General features: G+C 39.3%; 1 protein-coding gene across 4 annotated transcripts in view; it reads right to left on the minus strand.

The window, feature by feature from the left end:
- FGD3 (FYVE, RhoGEF and PH domain containing 3) overlaps nucleotides 1-22,573 on the minus strand; it is a 104,251-nt gene that overhangs the window by 39,175 nt on the left and 42,503 nt on the right. Inside the window, exons 2-7 of one of the 4 annotated variants that reach the window (XM_083489235.1) lie at nucleotides 17,028-17,198; nucleotides 15,791-15,850; nucleotides 14,027-14,198; nucleotides 11,970-12,567; nucleotides 1,658-1,747; nucleotides 892-1,028 (exon numbers count right to left, since the gene is read on the minus strand). In XM_083489235.1, the coding sequence (XP_083345361.1) occupies nucleotides 892-1,028; nucleotides 1,658-1,747; nucleotides 11,970-12,567; nucleotides 14,027-14,198; nucleotides 15,791-15,850; nucleotides 17,028-17,198 (1,228 nt within the window). Of the gene's footprint in view, nucleotides 1-891; nucleotides 1,029-1,657; nucleotides 1,748-11,969; nucleotides 12,568-14,026; nucleotides 14,199-14,384; nucleotides 15,252-15,790; nucleotides 15,851-17,027; nucleotides 17,199-22,326; nucleotides 22,443-22,573 lie in introns of those variants that run through there. The other 3 variants (XM_083489237.1, XM_083489236.1, XM_083489238.1) reach the window with 3 other exon arrangements.

Consider the following 22,573-nt stretch of genomic DNA (forward strand, 5'->3'; position numbering starts at 1 on the left):
TGACGTGGATGGGGGGAAATTCTACTTACTCACTTGCATCAAAATTAAACACGAGTTTGAAAACAACACTTCCATTGTTTTGTAAACAAGTGCTTCTATTATTATACCATATGGAATTCAAAATTACAAGTTTTGTAAAAGTGCATATTTGAATTATCTTGCATCAAGTTGTGTGGCAGTAAAGCCGCTAGCACGTTTGCCAAGCTAAGCAGGGCACAGTATCGTTTCAAACTGGATGAGGGATTCCTGCATTGCAGGGGGTTGGACTAGATGGCCCCGGGGTGCCTTCCAACTCTACAATTCTACAGGCAAACACCAGTTGGAGTCTTCAGAGCAGTGGTGTATGGGGGGAGCAGCAGCAGCAGCCTCCTGGCATTGGAGCAGGCAGTGATTTGTGTGCTTATGGTGCAAGGCTTCGTATGCTAGATTTGGAAATGGAGCTTTCACAAAGATGGGCTTCCCTGAGGCTAGCTCCAAGCATGCAGTTCAGATGCAAGCATGGAACAGTGCCTAACACTGAAAACAATGAGAACGAGCATTGTTCCTGCACCAGCTGCTGATCCCTGCCTCTGAAAAGACAGAGGAAAGCAAAACAAGATAGAAGCTTGTGTTAATGTGGGCGAGGCTTAGTAGGTGCTGTAGTTTCAGATGCAGCAGGGGTTTCAAAGCCAGTGAAACCACATGGTGGACCTATTTCAGGAGGGCCATCTCCTGAACTTTATTCTGTAAAGTTCATGGAACACTCAGGAGTGTAAAGATGTGACATACAGATACATACCAATAACAGTGCATTATATTTTGTCGTGCTAGCATGTTACAGAAGTGGATGTTTTTAGTTTCTAGGAAATTCTTAACATAGAAACATTTGTTTGTAGTCCTTCATTTACCCACCACTCATCTGTAATCCTTGTTTTGAGCTCAGGCAGAAGAAACTGTTCGTGGAAGCGATAGATGGAAGAAATATTTGAAAAGATTCCTGTTACCACATCGGGTGGAATCCCCGCCTCAAACAATTTAGTGCAAAAAACCTGCACCAAAACACACACACACAACATCAGAACCAAAAGTATATTATTTATACTAATTTAAGCAGCTGGATGTTGACAGATAACGGATATGGATTTTTGAATTTCTCCCCAAGATGTATTCATGAGACATGTCTAGCTTGTTAGAAGGACTCCTCAACTAAAGACATCCATATATATTTCCAATAAATCTGCCACCTGCTTATTTCAAAGCCATTTGTTATGTTAGCCACTTAGAGTGAAAGCCAACTAAAGAAAAACCATGGATGTAACATATAAATTAAAAGGTGCTTTACAAATATTTTCAAGTATCATTCTTAATTAACATTTGGCTAGACAAAAAAAACTAGTAAAAGAAAGAAAGAGGCTAAATGGAACGGTTTCTTTACAATGTGGCCCAATTATATATTTTTCTACTTCAGCACAAGACATTGCACAATTGGTTAAAAGACAACAGACATCTGACTCAGCTATTACAGATAAATTTGACTTTTGAGGAAGTTAATTGTCCAAAATAACTACCATCAGCTATACAGACATACTTGTTCAAAATGAACTTATCTAGTAGAGAAAAATTAAGTTTTCTTACAAGTTTTTAGCAAGGCTAATTTCCCATATAGAAGTAGACTTACCTGATCCAGAAGATGAAGCCTTTTAACATAAGCTTCTTCTGTATGAAGAAGTTCACTTGCAATGTTAAACAGCTTCTGTGGCTCTGAACACTGCAGACAACATGAAAAAGGCAATGTGAATTTTTCAGTCAAGATTACAAATGCTGAGCAAGTAATCGTTTTCATATTATGTTCTTGCAACTGATGAAGTGCACACTACCATAAAAAGTCTTCCATTTTACTGAGCTGATGAAGTATACATTTGGATGGTTCATGAATCTCTTTACGGATGGTGTATGTTTCACTGTTTCTCTAAAATCAATTTAGTACAGAGCAACCTCTTACAGTATAGTTACAACCATCTAATTTGCATATTTCACTCATTGTCATCAAATGTGAACTATGGAACCCTCTCACAAGGCATCCTTTAGTAAAATTTAGTACGATATGGAGCAAAAAGAGGGAAGAAATCAAAGTATGCCTTTCCTGTGGTTTGCTGGTGGCAATCACCTCCACAGAAAATGTCCAAATTCAATTTATGGCCTTAAAACATTGCTGCTGCTGCTTCATTTTAAAACAAACAAACAAACAAACAAACAAAAAACCCCAAGAAATGAAAAGGGAAAAGCAAACCTGTTTAGGGGCAAAGTAAAACAGACTTTCTTATTGACTTTCTTGCATAGTCAATAGCTTATCAAATGCTTTTATGAGGAACAAAAAAGTTAAAAGGTGTTTATGGATTGTTGTTGTTATTGTTGTTGTTGTTACTACTATGTCTCTTTAGCCCTGAAATCCCTTCTCACTAGGAAAAAAGAAACTATAGTCCATGCATTGGGGCAAACAAAAAAAGGACAAAACCGCTCTCAACTTTTTTAAAAAATAAGGCTCCAAATTACTGGTTTCAGAAAACTAGATAAAAATACCTATGCAATGCTGGTTTTTCAAAACTTCCTTATTGACTTCTGATCTGAGCAAATCTGATGACAAAACTCAGGTGGCTTTGGAACAAGATCCAAAAAACTTTTCAATTTAAGGCACCCTGCACCTCCTAAGCTCTGCATCACATGCCAAGTTTATTTGTTACCAAGGCTGATGGTAGCAGCAAAGCATCACACTTGATTAGAGCAAGGATATGAAGCTGCTTAAGTTCTCAGCCCAGAACTTCATCTTCGGATTTCAGGGTTTATGCAGACACATTCACGACTATTATTCTGTTCTGCTTCCTCCTCAGGATATAACACTGCTCAGCAGCAGGAAGAGAAGAGGGCAAAGGAAGTGAAGACCGAGCAAGTGAACTGAGACAATCCCACTCTTTACACCCTGATAGCTAATAAAATATGATAACCTGGTCAGTTGAAGTGTTCATCACATGGCAACTGTCTTTCATCTCCAAAAACAATAGGCTTCAATGAATAGAAAGCCTTCACTTGATTAGGTTATTCCTCTCTATACAAGATATGCCTGGGCCTCTCTCATTCCTACGACTTAGCACTAATATAGAATATTTCCATATCTCTTCTTTCCACTTTTTTATTACTAGTCCAGTTAACCAATTAAAATAGTATGGCAGTTGTGCTTGAACATGGGCACACACTTGCAAAATCGCTAAAATCAATCACTTTCATGTCATTTCTTCTTTTAGAAGTATCCAGGCTGAGATATCCCATATACAACGTCAGCAATGTCAGTCAGAGAGACATTATCAAAGCTAATAAGCTCCTTCTTGTCAGTTTTCATTGGACAAAAGACAGAGAAGACACACAATTATTCAGTCATGTGTGTTCAGGTTCTGATAAATGCTCAACGACATTGATGCCTTACAGCATAAAATAAGACTCCATAAAAGAGTGATGTGGAATGAGGCATTTCTTACTTTCAGGAACACTATCTTTAAAAGTTAGCCAGGTTAGTCAGTATTTTCATTTCAGTATTTTACACACAAATGTGCCCATTAGTTGTTTATTATTGCCCATTTTCTCACCGGCGGGGGGGGGGGTGTCCTAAAAAGAATGCACAGTAAAGTATCAGTCTGCCAAAATTAGAGTAAATTAAGAATAATGCCATTAAATTGGATAATTATTTGGATTTTAAAAAATATCAATAATTTATTTCTCTTCATCTTTCCACTATAGAAACAGTGGATAACTTAAGGAAAAACAATTTGATGTGATCCAACACCGAATTTCTCAAGTATCTGTTTTTCTGTATTCCATTATGAATTGACCTTATCATTGCCTCTTGACTAATGTGTAGATAAGAACTCAGTAAACCACCAGTATTCACATTTCCTATAATTATGGGGTCATTCAATCTAATCCTCTGCATTGCAGGAATCTCAACTAGACCATACAGGACAGATGACCACCTGCAACAATTCTTTCAGGTTAAAAAAAACTTAACATGTGTATTTTGAGAGAAAATACAATGTAAAATATGTATTCTTTTAAAGTTGCGATTTAAAAATAATAATCACAGATTAAGGCAGAAATAGAACAGAAGAGATTTATGGGTAAAGACATGCTAAAGTGACATGGAATGGGATCTCTACCCCAGCATCAACACTCAAACTAAGCTGAGTGAAAAAGAGCAGTGATCATGGCAAAAGAATGGAGAACCTATCATTTTGTGAAATAATCTGGATGCTGTGCTCAAATGGTTTTCATGCCCAAGGTCCCAAGTTCAATGACTCACACTGAAGGATCTCAGGTAATGGGCTGGGAAATACCTCTCTTCAGAGACCTTGGCCAGCAGTCAAAATAATTGGCATCAGGTTAAAGGTAAAGGTAAAGGGACCCCTGACCAGTCGTGACCGACTCTGGGGTTGTGGTGCTCATCTCTCTTTACTGGCCGAGGTACAGCTTCCAGGTCATGTGGCCAGCATGACTAAGCCGCTTCTGGCGAAACGCCGTTTACCTTCCCGCCGGAGAGGTACCTATTTATCTACTTGCACCTTGACGTGCTTTCGAACTGCTAGGTGGGCAGGAGCTGGGACCGAGCAACAGGAGCTCACCCCGCTGCGGAGATTCGAACCACCGACCTTCTGGTCGGCAAGTCCTAGGCTCTGTGATTTAACCCACAGCGCCACCTGTGTCCCGCATCAGGTTAGATCACTGGTTTTCAACTGGTGTGTTCAGGCCCATTCTTGGGTCATGACTTGATAAGAGCATAAGAAGAACCCTGGTGGGTCTCTCCAGGGCTATATAACTATAATTATACTCCACCCATCTGGCTGGGTTGCCCCAGCCACTCTGGGCAGCTTCCAACACATATGAAAACATAATAAAATAATAGCAATCTGATCCAATATAAAAAGTCACAATAGCTTTAAAATCAACAACTTATATCAAACAAAGCAACATTCAACAATCCATCAGAATCTAATAGTAAACAGTAAAATTAAACTTCAGCAAATAATAATTAAACAGTTTATACTTATCAACCACAATAAAGAATTACCAATCTATAATCAATAAATTAACAGCAAATTGCAATGCATAAAATACCACAAAACATACAAAACCATGTAAAAATATCAAATGGAGAATCAAGGACGCACAACTTATAAAACTTTTAAAAAATATCCCTGAACTTCGCTCTTCTGCTGCTGCTGTTCTCAAAGTCATGGTCTGGGAAAGGCTTCCAGGGCTGGAGGATGGAGCAAGGCAGGTGGGAATGCCATTGCCTGATGAAGAACAGAAAGTCTCTCTCTCCTCACCTAGTCCAACATCCTATACTCCCAGTGGCCAACCAAATATCTCTGGAAAGCCCAGAAACAGCCCCACCAGCAGCAGCAGCAGCAGCAACAACAACTGGTATTCAGAGACAAGCCGCCTCTGATAGTGGAAGCAGAACATAGTAGCCATTAATGGCTAGTAGCCATTAAGAGCCTTATCCTCCACGAAGGATGGGTTGCAACAGCAGCACTACCACATACAAATATACATATATATATAAGAAAGCTCTTGCCAATTATCATCACAGTAGTCAGCTACTGTTGCAATTACTACAGAGAAAGGTTTATTTTGAACAGAGTGCAATATAAAAGGAACACTGAAAAATGCTATTGAAAAATAATTGTTATGCACACTACAAAAAGACACTAGTTTAGGAGATGAAGAGGTGCAATAGAGCAAATGAAAACCTGAATTAGTGTTTTCAAGAGGTTTCTACTCATAATTATAAAGAGTAGCTCAGTCCTTTGAAGAGGCCTCATCAAGCTTGCAACAATGTATCTCTCTGCATTACGAATGCCTACATCACACCAGGAAGTGCCCAGAAAACAGCACACGTAAATGGGATCAAGAATCCTTATCCTGGTTTTAAAAAGAGTAAAGAAAATTGAAATTGGGGTGGGAGTGGAAGCAGTCTCTCAAGTGCTCCACTTAAGACTCTTCTTGTGACATTGCTGGTCCTCCTTTATTCCCCAAAGCTAGTTATATTAATTACTTCAACTGTGTCATTTCTGGTTAAGTGATGTCAACAACATTCTGGAGTCCCCAGAGCAAGGCAGGCTATCAGACACATTTGCTCCGGAACTTACCACATTTCCTGTCCAGAGCTTTAGTGCAGAAAGCAGCTGCTGTGCAACGAATGCAATGCAATGTTTTGCCTATCAATATTAATCCTTTCACCGTGGCTTACGTGGATCAGGTGTACTGAATTATTAGCGTACACAACATGATGGTGATGATAATACCCGCATGTAGAATTGCCCAAAATCCAAGTGCACTTTTTTTTTTTAACAAAACAGGGAAACAGAAACTAGGTTAACACAGGGCTTACTTTCCTCATTTAGCTAATTTTAGGGCATGCCATACCACTGCAGAAGAACACAGGCAATTCATGTGCTGTTGGAATGTACTGGGCCCCAGGGTATTGTCTGAAGGCAAATGTAACTGCCTCCCTGTTGGAGCTGAGCAGGTCTGCTTCTAGCCAGTATCTAGGTGGGCTACCTTGGATTCCGTGAAAGAAGAAAGGAAAGAGGGGAAATGTAATGAAGTAAAATTAATAATTTCCCATTTTTAGTTTGAATGAAATCTGCCTTTAACGTTACAATTCTAGTTCTCCAAACAGTAATACAGTGGTACCTCGGGTTAAGTACTTAATTCGTTCTGGAGGTCTGTTCTTAACCTGAAACTGTTCTTAACCTGAAGCACCACTTTAGCTAATGGGGCCTCCTGCTGCCGTTGCACCGCCAGAGCACGATTTCTGTTCTCATCCTGAAGCAAAGTTCTTAACCTGAGGTAATATTTCTGGGTTAGCAGAGTCTGTAACCTGAAGCGCATGTAACCTGAAGCGTATGTAACCCAAGGTACCACTGTACTCCTAGCATTTACCCCACAACAGCAGGAAGTGAATGAGTCCTGCATACCTAAGGCCCATGGTCCTCCCTCCCCTGTCTATTTCTAGACCCCCTTGTGGAGCGTGCTCTACAGGATGCTGAGGAAGAAGGTGAACGGGGATGGGAGGGATGGAACGATATGGGTTGCAAAGAAGGAAAAATGTTAGCAGATTAAAAAAGGGGAAAAGTCAAATTGTATGAGTTGTGAATCCCTGCTTTAGAGAAAGCCTCGCTGTACTTTGCATCTTCAGGTCTATAGAAGAAGGCATTTAAACAGGGATGTCATGGATATTTTTTAAAAAATAACACATCACATCTGCATAATATACAAGCAAAACATAGCCCAGTATCATGCAATGTTGGAGGAAGAGTCAAGCATATATGAGATGCTGCTATAATTGAACATGGGGAAATTTAACTTCCAACTAAATGAAAGCCATTCAAAAAATTTGGTCAAACTAATTTAAAATACCTTCCATATATATTGCCAATTTAAAGGTTCAGGTTAAAAATATTCTAAGCTTTATGTTGCAGTTGTAAAGTTATTTATTTCCCATTTTTATTCAGTGGGAAAGGTCAAAAGGCCCCACATATAACATTATTTGTTAAAATAATGCATTATATTAATATGTATATTAATAAAATATATTATTCAATTAAGATGTTTATTAATAAAATGCATTGATTATATGATGCATCTCATATAAGTATGGCCATCTAGGTATGCATAGTTAAATAAAATAGGAAAAACTGATCCTAAGGATTGATGAGTACTTAAAGATCAATCAGCTATGGTCATAATTAAATCTGAACTCCCACTATATAGATATTACTAACTCCATATCTATAAATTAATTTTTTTGCCATGACATATTTTATTATATTGGAGACTGTGTTCGTTCATCATGCTATATTCTAGAGCAAAGCACACACACTGAGAGACTGAATTCTTCAGAATATACTTCCAGGTTTTGCCTTAATGTTGGCCATTACTCTACCATTAATGGTTGCAATGACACCAAAATCAATGTTTCTTGCCCTTTCTTCTGACTTGACTCATATTAATACACTGATTAGTCTCAGACATATGGATAAAAAAACAAACTATTTCAGAGCCTAAGCCCAAGTGAGTCAATTGCAGTACTTACTATATCTCTGATGGGGGAAAGGTAGCAAACTATGTCTTTATGGCTATTTGAACTCATGTTGTTGTTTAGTCATTTAGTCGTGTCCGACTCTTCGTGACCCCATAATGTTACTTATGATTCTATTAATGCTATGCTTCCTAACAAAACTGTAAACTGCTTTAGAAGTTCTGCCTGAATATGGTATATACATCTTTTAAATCACCCCATCACTAGAAGCTGTGCAAGTACCCATACTTAATGATTCATTTCATCCTCTCATTTTCTAACTCATGACATCTCCTCCTAGATCTCCTGTGTAGACCCAAATCCTTCAAGATCTATTGATAGAAAGCTGTATATAAATGGGTTAAATAAATCAAGATATCCCCATGGTGGCCACTGGCTTAATGCTAGTTTGGAGTCAATCTGGATTTTGAATGACATCTTGAAAATAATCAAGAGCCTTGTAGTATCTTTATTGTTGCGACTAAAGACTATTAATACAGTCATCCCTATGGACCATGTTGCAGATGTACATGATAAGCTTCAGGGCAAAAGGAAGCCACATAAATTTATTATTGTTGATTGAAAACAGTATTCTAGGTTTTGGGGCAGCTGAGCAATCATTGACTTATCAATATGGTGAGATGAGTATTTCATAGAATTGTAGCTTCGGAAGAGATCCCAATGGACGTCCAGTCCAACTCCCGTGCATTGCAGGAATCACAACTAAAGCATACATGACAGATGGGCATCCAACCTCTACTTTAAAACCTCCAAGAAAGGAGAGTCCACTACCTCCCGAGGGAGACTGTTCCACTGTTGAACAGCTCTTACAGCATGGTTACTCAACTCTGGGAACAGGTCATCAGAAGAAAAGCCCTGCAGAATTAGGATAAGGGCTATGCAGTCCAGCATCCTGCTCTCACAGTGCCCCATCAGATGCATATGGGAAGCAGGACATGAGTGTAACAGCACTTCCCCTACTTGTGGTTTCTGGCACTGCTAACAGCTCCAGGAATCAGTGTATAAGGAGTATCTTCCATAATAATATTCCCGAAGTCTGTGCATGTAAAAATTTGTCTCTGTGAAAATCTTTACTTCTTAATCACATCAGTGACACAGACAGGAGCTAAAAGGGAAAGGGAACCTCTGAGTAGAGACACATACCCATTCTCCAAAAAAGAACAGTAATAAACCGGTGCTTAATGGAGAGTGAAAAGAAATTGTGGTATCAGCTTGCTTTGTCTGCCCTTCCCTCTGCCCATCTTTGCATGTCTGGAAGTTTTGAATATCAACCATGAAGCTGCTGGCCTATATGCTGCAGATTTCAAAATGACAGCAGCAGTCACATTTCAGTCTAACAGGCAGATTTAAAAGGCCAACAACAGGCTTCCGGTTTCGCTCTGCCTTATTGGAAGCAGCCCCCACGATAGCGAGAGATGGTTGGCGAAGGAAAAACAAGGATGACTGAGGGTAATTATCCCTGCAAATTCCTCCCAGGGATAGGGGTGGGGAACAGGCTTCACACAGAGTTTGTCTCGGGACCCAGCTCTCGCTGGAATGCGGGGGGCAGGGAGGTGCTGAGTGCAAAAGCGCTTCACCTGCCGAAAACCCTCCAATGCCGCTATTAAGAAGCAGAGGTTCTCCTATTAATTGGAGCTTAATTCTCCTATTAATTAGACTAAAGTACAGGTGTATGCTAGAAGAGATGAGATCACAAACTGCGGAAGAAATCAGCTACAAGATTTTAAGCTTTGAACTTGAGATAAGTTTAAAAGACATGGTGCAAAAGACAGTGGGGAGCCTATGGTTTCTTTCTTTAAAGTTTTCTTCTCTAAATTTATGATTTGGCAACCCTCCTCTGAATTAGTTCAAATTATATTTGTACAAGCAAGAATGGAAGAAATTGGAATATATTTCCAACAACAACAATAAATCAGCAGTAACTACTACATCAATTCATTACAGTTGACCATCTTTAACAATAGTTAACAAACTACAAAACATCACTTTGAGTTAGTCAACTTTTCATATTTAACTTCAGCTCTTTCTTAGCAAATCAGAAAGAAAAGACCAAGTGAGAAGAAAATAAAACACCAAAGGAGGAAGAAGGGGAAAGAAAAGAAAAAGAAAGAAAGAAAATTAATTTTAAAAGAATTTAAAGAAAAAATAAACACATTTGACTTCCGATTAGACTCATTGTATTATTATTTCTATTGTTCTTTCACACACAGTTCCAAATTACTGTATTACTTTCTCTATTTTTATCAGATACCAAAAACATTATGTTTCTTATTTTACAAGAATCATTCTAGTTCTGACAGGAGATGTTTATTATTACAATAGTTTTCCAGTTATTCTTTTTAAAAAATTCCATTCTTTCTGTACCTTCTATTGGATTATAAATATGGAATATAACATCAAACAGAGATGTGTGTAAAAAAAAGGAAAAAGGGAGGAAAGCTCTATTTTTCAAAAGGTTTATGATGGAAACTTAGAGTTGACTCTTCCCCATCCTTTATTATTTATGAAGTGAACTGAATAACGCTAAGAAGACTTGGAATTTAATTTAATTGGAAGTATAATTGCTCATATATCTTCAGTTAGAAGGAAGGATGAAAGGAGTCTGAACTGCCAAAGGAACTGATAATATTCTTTACTGAGTCATCTGCAGTTCTATAGACTGCTCTTCTTCCCAGGCTGAGAGGAAAAAAGATGACAACAGGTTACCGTATTTACTGGGACAGAGTGACTTTTGCAGCTGTTAAAGTTGCAAAAAAACAAAGTACGGTACGGAGCGATGGAGAAATTTCTGGAACATCAATGGGATATCAGCTCCGCCTAAGGAATGATGGATAACAGCAACAACCGGGGGAAAGACATAACATCTTACAGGGACAGGAAGAAACACCATGGACAGAATAACTGCCACACAAAGGAAGAACAAGGATATAGCTTGAGTTCTTCACTTGTAGTTTTAGAAGTTATTAATATTGCAGTTGTTGTATAAGGGATTACTTTTTTGACCTGAATGAAACTGAAATTAGTAAGATTTTGGAACTCAGAAATAAATAAAATAATCAAACCATCAAATCTAGCACACGGGGGGGGGGCACTTTATCTAAATTACAGTGGTACCTCGGGTTAAGTACTTAATTTGTTCCAGAGGTCCGTTCTTAACCTGAAATAGTTCTTAACCTGAAGCACCACTTTAGCTAATGGGGCCTCCTGCTGCTGCGCCACCGGAGCACGATTTCTGTTCTCATCCTGAAGCAAAGTTCTTAATCTGAAGCACTATTTCTGGATTAGCAGAGTCTGTAACCTGAAGCCTATGTAACCTGAAGCGTATGTAACCTGAGGTACCACTGTATATAGTTCAGTATTTGAACGATAGGCATTAATAAGTGTATTTTAAGTTGGTATTGTTATCATGAGGCTATTATTGGACTGTAATTGAAAACTAATAAAAATTATTATATAAAAAAATAAAAGGCCAGCATCAACACCTCCCAGAAAACAATAACAAACCAAGGGGAAGTTGGAGACCTCAGAAAGAAAGAAGGCTGGGTCTGAAACTCAAACTGACTACATATCCACCATAGACTAGGACTGAAGAAAAGAGAAAAATAAGAAAGACAAGCGAGCTCACTCCTCAGCAACAGAACAACGCTTTGCACAGAAGTGACAGGCGTCTGACTGAAGGCCTTAGAGAGCCACTGCCAAGCAGTACTCAGTTACTGGGGGGCAAGTGTCACAGACTATCTGACTCAAAATCATGCAGTTTCGCATGCTCAGCAAATTTTGAAGATCATTCTTCCCCACTGCAACCTGTTATCAAACCAATACAAAATATAATATTTACCTTATTAATGTCCACACATTCCAGTTTTGGCACCTCCGCTGTCTCTTGCTCCTCACTGCTTCCCTCATCTATGTCACTGTCTTCATCCTGAGCAGAGTCTCTTTTCTGCTCTCCAGCGGAAAACCTGGCACCCTTTTTGTCCGTCTCCACCTCCGCTGAGCTCCCGGTCACATTGACCTTTTTCTGCTCCGCACCGTCTTCATTCAGGAAAGTCTCTCCCGCCACACTACAAGAAGGGCTGTCAATCCCACTGTCCCTATTGGGAATTTTACCATTACTGTTCAGCTCCACGGATGAGTCCTTAGGTACAAGCTCTTCCGTGGGGGCTTTGCTGACCTGCACATCAGCACAATCTTCAGCGCTTGTGCCATCATCTATATTTAGTTCTTTAATTTTCATTATGTCTGTGTTAGACAGTTCAGTGCTACACAACATGCCAGGTTCGTTCCCATCCAGCTCTTTATTTTCAATGGTAGAAGATGCAGTGGAACCTACTGCATCACAGGTGCTTGGGCAACACTGTTTGGAAGAGTCTGTCTCAGGTTCCATTTTAAAAGCTAAGTTGAACTGGTTTCTTTGAACAGCATGGATGGGCCTCCTGCAAATGAAGATAAAGACAAAGGCACTGGGTCGTTGGCATCACATACAAATCCACTTTGAAGCTAGTGCCCTTGGTTTAACCTCTTTCAGACCAGAGGCTATGTCTAACTTCAGATTGAGTGAGGTGGCCTGACTCAAGTGGCAAATTCTGGGTCTGTCGTTAAAAAGCCAGCCAATTGTCAAGCATTGCTTACCACTACCAAGTATGTCGGCTGAGCTTTCTGCTTCTTGCCCTCAAATGCTTTTGGCTGTCTCTGTAAGCTTCTTCTTTTCATTTATTTAAAACTACAACCGGGCACAGAAATTTCTTTAAAATATCTTTAAAATGTAACAGGTGGCTGCCATAAATATTCATATTATATGAAACCATAATAAAATTCAGTTTTTAAAGGAAATGAAACCCACAAATTCGTCCTATTAAAAATTTAAGGGAACCATATTGAGGAAGTCATGGCCTTCAGCCAAGTCACTCCTAAATAATGAATAAATCATTTAAAGGTAAAGGTAAAGGGACCCCTGACCATTAGGTCCAGTCGTGGCCAACTCTGGGGTTGCGGAGCTCATCTCGCTTTATTGGCCAAGGGAGCCAGCATACAGCTTCCGGGTCATGTGGCCAGCATGACTAAGCCACTTCTGGCGAACCAGAGCAGCGCACGGAAACACCGTTTACCTTCCCGCCGGAGTGGCACCTATTTATCTACTTGCACTTTGACGTGCTTTCGAACTGCTAGGTTGGCAGGAGCAGGGACCAAGCAACGGGAGCTCACCCCGTCGCGGGGATTCGAACTGCCGACCTTCTGATCGACAAGTCCTAGGCTCTGTGGTTTAACCCACAGCGCCACCCGCGTCCCTTGATCACCCGCGTCCCTTAATAAATCATTTACGGTTTGCTAAAAGACTAGCCAGATATATTTATCTTCATAACAGACTGCAACATCCCAAGAGAATGAAATTATAAAAGTAATTTATAGCATACTTACTCAACATTTTTAACACCAAAAAACAGTCCTATAAGTTCTTGGTTCTCTGACAAGTTAACCAGTTTTAAAATCAATCATGTCTAGAGAGAATCCGTCCAACCTAAATAAATCACTTGTTGTCCAAGCACACCTATGCCAGGACTGAATCGTTCTCTCTTAGTGTATTGTTATGTATTTATCCTTTTGGAATCTGGGCTGGCAGCCCAACATCATTTTTACTGTAACCCTCTGTTGTCAAAAATGTGTCATCATGATTTACTTGTAAACCATCATCAATTATCAGACACATTTCAAAACTGTCCACTAGGTTTTAGATGGACTTGGCTTAATTGCTATTGGTATTAAAATAGACACACCATTTTATGTATTTCACATTTGTGAGTTGCCATACTTTCATTCTGCATTGTTACAACGTATTTTCCCCTCCAGTCATTTAAAGAAGAGAGGAGGATAGCAAAAGTAACCAAAAGTACTTACCTAATACTTTCGAATTTTTCAATGAGTCTGTTAATGTCTGGTGAGGTCTGTGTTGTTTCTTCTTCAGGCACTGGGCTTCTTGTTGACTTGGGATCTGCTGGCAAAGGCCTAGATGGTGCTGGAGGAATCTTCTCGTGCCCGGCAGGCTGGAGATGAACAGGTTTGGGAGGTACTGAAAACAAACAGAGAGAGAGAGAGAGAGAGAGAGAGAGAGAGAGGAATGGTCCGTCTTTCAGCAACCAAGCCAATTGCTCCACCTCTACAAAGCTGAAAAGGCCGCTGTTTTATTACAGTAACACCAATGTAGCGCCAGACTGTTTTTATATATAAGAATAATTTGTTTTAAGCCAAGACTCACTGGGCTTCTCTTTTGCATTTTGGTAGATCTTTCAAAGACTGACGGAACGTAACCACTTCCTTGTTGCTAAACAGGATGCATAGCACACAGAGACACTGCATTTTGCAAAAGCTCTACCACAACGCCCAGTCTCGAAATGAGCATTTTCGGTAGTCGTGATCCAGAACTTTGAGTTCTTTTGGATTAAAGCACTGAACAAAACTGATAAGAGTTAATAAAGATTTTTAAAGATCTTCTCTCATGCTTATTCTTCTGGAAATTCAGAAAGCAAATCAAGAATTGTCCTTATTACTTTCTTTTTCCTTCCCCCACCTCTTTAAGGTATAAGCTGCAGAAATTTCCTTCCTCTTTTGCTGCTGCACTAAACATGCTACTGTAAGAAAGCACTTACCAAGTACTGCTTTCTACTCTTTTGGTGGGGGTGGGAAAGAGCATTAGTCCTACTGCAGCAGTCTTTTGGAAAATGCAGCAAGCCATGCGAGGTCCTCATATTGTTCACAAGTAAATAGTAGTTTTTCAAGCATGCAAGCGGTAACCCATAGCAACAGGGTTCATGTCATCTCACTGTTCCATACAGCCAGAAGCAACTTAACTTAACCGGCCTTTAAACTAGATACTGTAAAAAAAGGGCAATTAACTCCAGTTGTTCACATCCTTCAACAGTTGCTGGCAAAATATGCTCAGGTTCAGACTGCTTAATGAGGAAAAGGGTGAAGTTTAAAATTTTGAACCTCTCTCTAAAGCATGTTGGGTTAAACATTAAAAAAATGCACTGTATTTTTGTATAATATCATCAACATATATGGCATTTTATAAAGAAACATATGCAAAACAGAAAGGAATTTAAATAAAATGTTTAACCGAGTGGGAAACAACAAAGTAAAACATAAAATGTTGTCAGCTTCCTCTTAACTTGAAGCAGGTGAAGGGTGCGGCGGGGGGCGGGGATGGGACAAAAGTGGCTAAAATGGGGGGGGGGGAAACTATTACGATTTAACACTTACTGGCACTGTAAGTGCTAAGGTATGAATATATCACCTGCAATGGACAAAGCAAAGTAAGGTATAAAAATCGATGTCCAGGAGGAACATTTTGCATTGCAATTTGTCAGATAACCCATTAAAATATATGTTGGAACACTGATTTCTGCCTTAGAGGAGTTCATTAAAGAACATCAGCTTACAAGACATCATTTTGGGGTTAGAATCCATCAAGGGCTCTGGTTTCCAGGTTCAGAGGGAGATGGTTATTAGTCCCAAATAAGCATGATCCCAGGTAAGGGCCAAAAATGGCAACCCCTGGGCAGAAGGTGGTCACATGATAGGCAAGAGGTAAAGTTCCAATTTTTCTCCCAGCAGAGACACATCATTAATTCAACCTGTATTCTAAGAAAGAGTATGCCAGACCTGGAGATAGTGAAAGAAATGTGTGGTTGTGAGTGGATGGAAGGGCTTCCAGGCTGTATCCTGTTAAAGGATATAATTTGATTATTAATGATCCAACCCATCTTTTTCTATATATATACAGGCATAGAAAACAATTTAATACATCTTACAGATTGTGAAATTTAGACTGCATAGACGCTATACCTTCAAAGCACATTCCTTCCCTCAAACAATTCTGGGCACTGCAGTTTATCCCTCGCTGCCTTGCAATTCTTAGCAAACCCTTAACAAACTACAGTGCTCAGAATTCTTTGAAGGTGAAAGATGTGTTTTGAATATGCTATAAAGGTATACTGTGTACGCAGTCATACATTTTTCATACAACAGATCCCAGAGAAATCTCTTTGGAATGAACATGTTTTTTTAATATATATTTATTACCCTTAGACTGGATTTCAACTGCTAACACGTTATTTCAATTATTTCAATTTAGTATGCTATACTTTTTTAGTTCAGAAGCAGCCATTCTTCATGATTGTCCTGGTCCACCTGCCATGTGCAAATGTCCCTATCCCTGCATTTTTTTTAATGGGAGAGAATGGCAGCAAATTAGTATATCATACAGAACATAATAATAATAATAATAATAATAATAATAATAATAATAATAATAATAGTAATAAAAATAAAAATAAAAATAAAATTTATTATTTATACCCCACCCATCTGGCTGGGTTTCCCCAGCCACTCTGGGCGGCTTCCAAAAGAATATTAAAATACTGTGATACATTGGATTGCAATTCCCAACATGCCTTCAAGGTGAATAGTGGGCCAATGGTGCACTGCAGAGACGGCAATAAAAATCAACACAAAACGTGAAACCCAAACTGTACCTTTCTGTTCGATTAATATCTACCCAGTTGAAGTAATGAACCTCTGTGCCACTGCAATGTGCTTCAGATCAAAACTTACACCACTTATGCTACTTTCTGAATAGCCTTGTGAAGTTCAGCCCTCACTATTATTACTATAATTATTATTAAATTTCTTTACTGCCCTTCATCCAAGGATCGCAGGGAGGTTCACAATATAACACCACAAAAATACCAACACAGTAACAAACAAAAGCAATATCTCACCTAGTTATAGCAATCCATACATGGAAGCCCTCTAGCTCATATAGCCTCTCAGAAGGCCTGATAGGGTGACCATGCATCGTTCAACATATTTTTAAAAATAACACTAATAAATTACAAACCTTGGGGTTTGGGCAGAGGATGCTTTTTGGCCAAATGGCATTTGGTTTTGGGCTTTCTTCCAGGTTGAAGAGTGCACTGAATGGGATCCACACGCTGCAACTCACTACATGTTTCCAGCACTGTCCTTGAGTCAATGTGACATTTGACGTGAAAAGAAGAATGAGGGCAACCTGGAATAAAGAAATGAATTTGTATTTACTTCCTCCTTTTGCTAATGAGTAAGCAGAAGACTCTTGTCACATGAACTGATCTAATGATTGACACATCTACTTCAAAGTCATCAGTTTAAATCCATCCATCCCTACTGTCATCATGCAAAGGATGGCTGATGACAGAAAGATAACAGCTTTCATGAACAATTTTTCAAGAAGAGTATTACATAATCTGCGTTGAGGTTCTTCTACAATCAAGTAGTGTATACATTTTAGAAATAAACAAATAATCCAAATCAGGGCTGTGGAAACTGTGACCCGGAAGACGTGATGTTGGATTGCAATTCCCATCAGCCCTAGTCAGCATGACCAATTGTCAGGGATGATGGGAGTTGTAGTCCGGCAATGTCTGGAGAGCCACAGATTCCTCACCCTTGCTCTAAATTTATTAAAATATTCTAACCTTGAATGACTGTGGGGATACCCATATAATTGTAAAAACATTTTGTGTGATGACAGGGGCCATGTCAGCCCCGACCTCTGATGTCCATGTGCTGAAAAATTCAAAATATTATATAACACACTAACAGGCATTAGTAATAGCTACCAGTTAGGTATTATCAGGAGCTGATTGGTCATTTAACCAACTGAGTTGGTGTGTTTGCTCATTCAAAGTACCAGAAGGAAAAGAAAAACACCATTATGAATATATGCGCCATCAGTGTTGCATTTCAGAAGTTCTGAGGATCTGCCCTCTTCCTTAACCCAGTATAGTCAATGTTCATGAGCAACTCAAAAAGTAATGTTATCCATATTTTTACTTCTGTTTCAAGAAAACTGAAAACAAACCCATATGCCCCTTTAAAATGACCAGGTTGAAAATAACACTACAGCTCTATGTGGTTTGTCTGCTGATCTCAAAGAGTCAATACTAGTGATAAGTGGTCAACCAATGACCACAAAAAAACCAGAATCATAGAGTTGGAAGGCACACCAAAGGTGATCTAGTCCAATTCCCTGCAATGTAGGAATCTCCACTAAAGTATCAATGAAACTAATACCCTGGTTCATGCAAACAGTGTAATGTCACACAAACAAACAAACAAACAAACAAACAAACAAACATAGATGTTCACACACCCCCTTCTGTGAACTCTGAAACCACAACTTGCCAAAGTTCCCATTCACAAAAAAGTAACTGCAATGCGCCATGTGAATTCATGACTTAGATGTTACAGTGGTCATTACTTAGCATCATTTATCTCTCTGCCTCTCTCTCTCTCTCTCTCTCTCTCTCTCTCATTCTCAAGGATTACACACTTGTTAGTCAAAGACTAAAAAGAATTGCACTTGCATATCCAGGTTGAAATGCAGCTAGAAGTGAGGAAGAGAGGAGACCAAAGGAGCTGTGTGTCCACTCCTGGCTTCATGAGTGCAGCCACAGCACTTGCCAGATGAAAGAGTGGGGGAGAGAGGGGCCTTGGAACTGGGTCTGTGTGATCACCCAGCAGAGCTGCAGGCTGAGTGGAAGGGTTGGAGCAACCATCCCTGGACTGCTTATTCTCAAGACTGAATCATTACAGGTTGTTTGTGAAATAGTGGTTCAATAGAGGTAAAATCATTCTTTCATCCTTCTACTTTTAAAAGCATTATTTATTTCTAATACTTGCTTTGGCAATGCATCCATATATCACAAACTGATAAAAGCGGCATTATCTGGGATGGTGCAAGCTAACAGCTCAGTTGTTTTAAATGGACCTCATCAATCCACATCAGCTAACAATCTTTCTCAGAGAATGCAAAGAACATGGTTCAGTGAACTCCTAGTTGATGATTAAAAAGCCACTTCCTTATCAAAAGCCACCACCTACGTCACAAGTGAAAACAAGAAACAAGCAGTGCTTTTAAAAAAGAAAAACCCAACATCATGCAATACAAGCAAGCTACACGGTACACTCTTCCACTACCCCCCCCCCAAAAAAACCCGTTATGGTGACATTATATTAATATTAACTGCACTAGGAATATAGGCGCATTACAGAAATATAAATTCCTAATCCTGTCCACAGGTTCACAAGCTAAAATGCATGAGACAAATAGCAGGAGCACAACAATAACAAAATTATTGCCCCTTCTCTTCTGCGCTGCCTATGGGACAAGTATAGCACAAACCCTAAAAGTGGCAGACAAATCTGGAAGGCCCCTGCGGGGAAGGGAAGCAGAGGTCTCTCATGTAGAGAGACTAGGAGAGGAGAGGAAAGTTCCCATGTGAGAGCTGGAAAAACCTGCCTTTTCTGCAGGGGATTAAGAGTTAGTTTTGTACAAAGAGAAATACTGTATATGCATCTGTTGCAATGTTTCTGAACTTCACATATACTGCTGTTGATTTCCCCCTCTATTAAGTTGTAGGAGTTTGTTGTTAAGAAATGTGTATTAGACTGAACCTGAGAAAAACATGGAATACTGGTAATTCATGTTATTTTACTGGGTTTGTGGAGTTTATTGTTGGGGTGCTGGTGCAAATAATTTTACATTACTGCTTACTTAGTATGTTTTCATTATGCATTATATATTATCTACTATTATTTTTTATCATGTATTGCTTATTATTTTGACTTGTATTTACAGTACTGTTTTAATTTTTTGTATTGTACAGCTGTTATATTAAGTATTGGCATACGTTGTTTATCATGTTCATATATTGTTTATCATGTTCTATGTTGCAAACTGCCCTATGGCCTTTTGGCAAATAATTGTTTGGGGGTGGGGTGGGGACACAAGTTCACTTAAATCATTCAGCTAAAATAGCAAGAATCAGTCAGTGAAGACAATGATACACTTTGATCACCACCAGAACTTTAGACAAACACAAAGCTAAATCATTTTGATGGCTTTGGTATTTCAATCATGAAGTTTATTGGAAGGATTGGTAAGGTTTTTATTCAAATCTCAATAAGACAATTTCTACTCTGAAGTAAATGCCAATACCATCTTGTTTGCTTAAGTGTTCTCTTTTATTTTATTTCAGCACAAAAGGTCATTGGATCCAAGTTTACAATCATTTTAGTTAAATTAATGTTTAAAAACATATATTTAAGACTTCATGCACTATTATTCTGAAATGTATTGGGAGTATAACATCAGTTAATAAATATTTGTATAGCAATTCATCCATCATGCCAAGACTGAGTGCCATAATAATAATAATAATAATTTATTATTTATACCCCCACCCATCTGGCTGGGTTTCCCCAGCCACTCTGGGCGGCTTCCAACAAAATATTAAAATACAGTAGTTCGTCAAATATTAAAAGCTTCCCTAAACAGGGCTGCCTTCAGATGTCTTCTAAAAGTCTGGGAGTTGTTGTTCTCTTTGACATCTGGTGGGAGGACATTCCATAGGGTAGGTGCTGTTAAATTCTAGTCCTGAATTAGGAGTTCAAAAGGGATATGCAATATAGCCCTACTATTATGCTAGTAAAAACAGTGAAAATCAGTTCAAAAATAAGACAATTAAACATGTACATAAATATACACATGTATATTTTGAATATTGCAACCAGGGATGGAGGAAGAATTTGCAGAACCTTATTCCAAAGCCTTATTCAATCCAGGAAAATCATGATTTAGACTGGATCATGAGTCCGCTTTTGTCCTGTGGATACCATTACAAGGTGGTATGAGGGCTGCAGCACTGCCTTTGTCCATTCCTCACTGCTTTTACAAAGCTCCAGGAGTCACCCAGTCGCTCACAGCCTTGTGTGGTTAATGTGCTGGGCTCCTTGCTGCTGTGTGCATTGAAAGGAATTGAGCAAGTTCCTGGGAGCGACGGCACCTGATGATATTCTGTTGCTCTCAGAAGAAGCTGTATTAGGGAAAACATGGCTGCCTCCATGTCAAAACTGAGGGCTGTCATTCTTTTTACCTTGTAAAGATCCCTCTGAGAGCCAGAGTGGTGCAGTGGACCTGCGAGACCGGGGTTCATATCCCCACTTGGCCATGAAGCTCACTGGGTGACCTTGGGCCAGTCACTCACTGCCTAAGATGCCTCATAGGGCTGTTGTAAGGATAAAATGGGGAGCAGGAGAACTATGTATGCTATCTTGAGCTTCCTGGAGAAAGAGGCGGGCAGAAATGAAATTAAATGCTTGGTGCCACCTGTGCTGATAAGGTACTATCCCATCTAATCAGCCTATTCAACAATATTATCTGGTTCATATATGCTATCTAGCCAAGGGAACCAACAGCCACAGTTAAGACAAACTGGCCTTATCGAAGACATGTAACTATGTCGCGCAATAGCAAGTAACTCCTCACTTACAAACACTATGTAGCCTGGCCTGAGCTATTGAAATGTCCCCTATTGGGGATGTTGCTCTTTAATTCAGCTAACTTGGACACTCACACTTAGACCACACATCTGAAAACAAGAAGCAAGAGTGAATCTGTCAATGGGAACCAAATCATCTTAGGGATTTGTTTCCAAATGAAGAAACTCTTTAGGACTGATGAGATTTTTAAATTAAAACTTCTTTTTTTTAGCAATTCCAGTTCAAACAAGGTAACTATAAACAGTCAATTAATAAAGCAATAGAAGTTAACCACTTAGTTCAGTGAGGCCCCATCTGCACTACACATTGAAAAGACTATCAAACCACTTTAAACAGTCATTGCTTCTTCCAATAATTGTGCCATTATTGATTTACTTCAAATAGGTGTTTGTCTGCCCTTCACTGCAAAGCAACATCATGGCAGACGCCATAATCACTGAAGCAACACATGTATTAAAATATTCTTCATAGCCAGGAAATGACACATTGACAAAAAGGCATGTCCTCAGCTACTGCCTAAAAATCATAAGAGGAGGTGAAAGCCATATCTCAAGACAGAAGGGATTTGGGTTGTCACAAAGAGAGTCTTAGCAAACTGAATCACCACCAGGTCTCTCCTCCCCCACAGATGGGCAGGTCGATATGGGAGAAGGTCAGGGTGTTTTCAAGTACTTGCAGCACTTACTAAGTACACCGTGAGCACCCAGATATCAAGAAGACTGTGGGGTGGAGGAAGGGGTGGTCAATAAAAGCATTCCAGTACAATCTGTAGTTGCACCTTTAATGGTGAAAGCAAACCAGCAAGCAATACTTACGTGCGCTTCAGTTGTTTCCAGATATAAAATGCATGCTCCACTGTGAACTTTCACTTCACTCGCTCCCAAAGAGACATCTCGTTTCTACTTCTGCTTTGCTCTATGCACTACCTTTGCATTTAACAGGAACTGAGCTTTTGTAAAAACACATGAACTGCAGTTGTCATAGCAAAGACTGATAAAAATCAACCCGCTTTGTATCCCTGAAGAACTTTGCTTAATAAATAAAAGGATGCTATTTCATGTT

The sequence above is a fragment of the Podarcis liolepis genome (assembly GCF_965112155.1).
Source record: "Podarcis liolepis genome assembly, chromosome: 2".
NCBI lineage: Eukaryota > Metazoa > Chordata > Lepidosauria > Squamata > Lacertidae > Podarcis > Podarcis liolepis.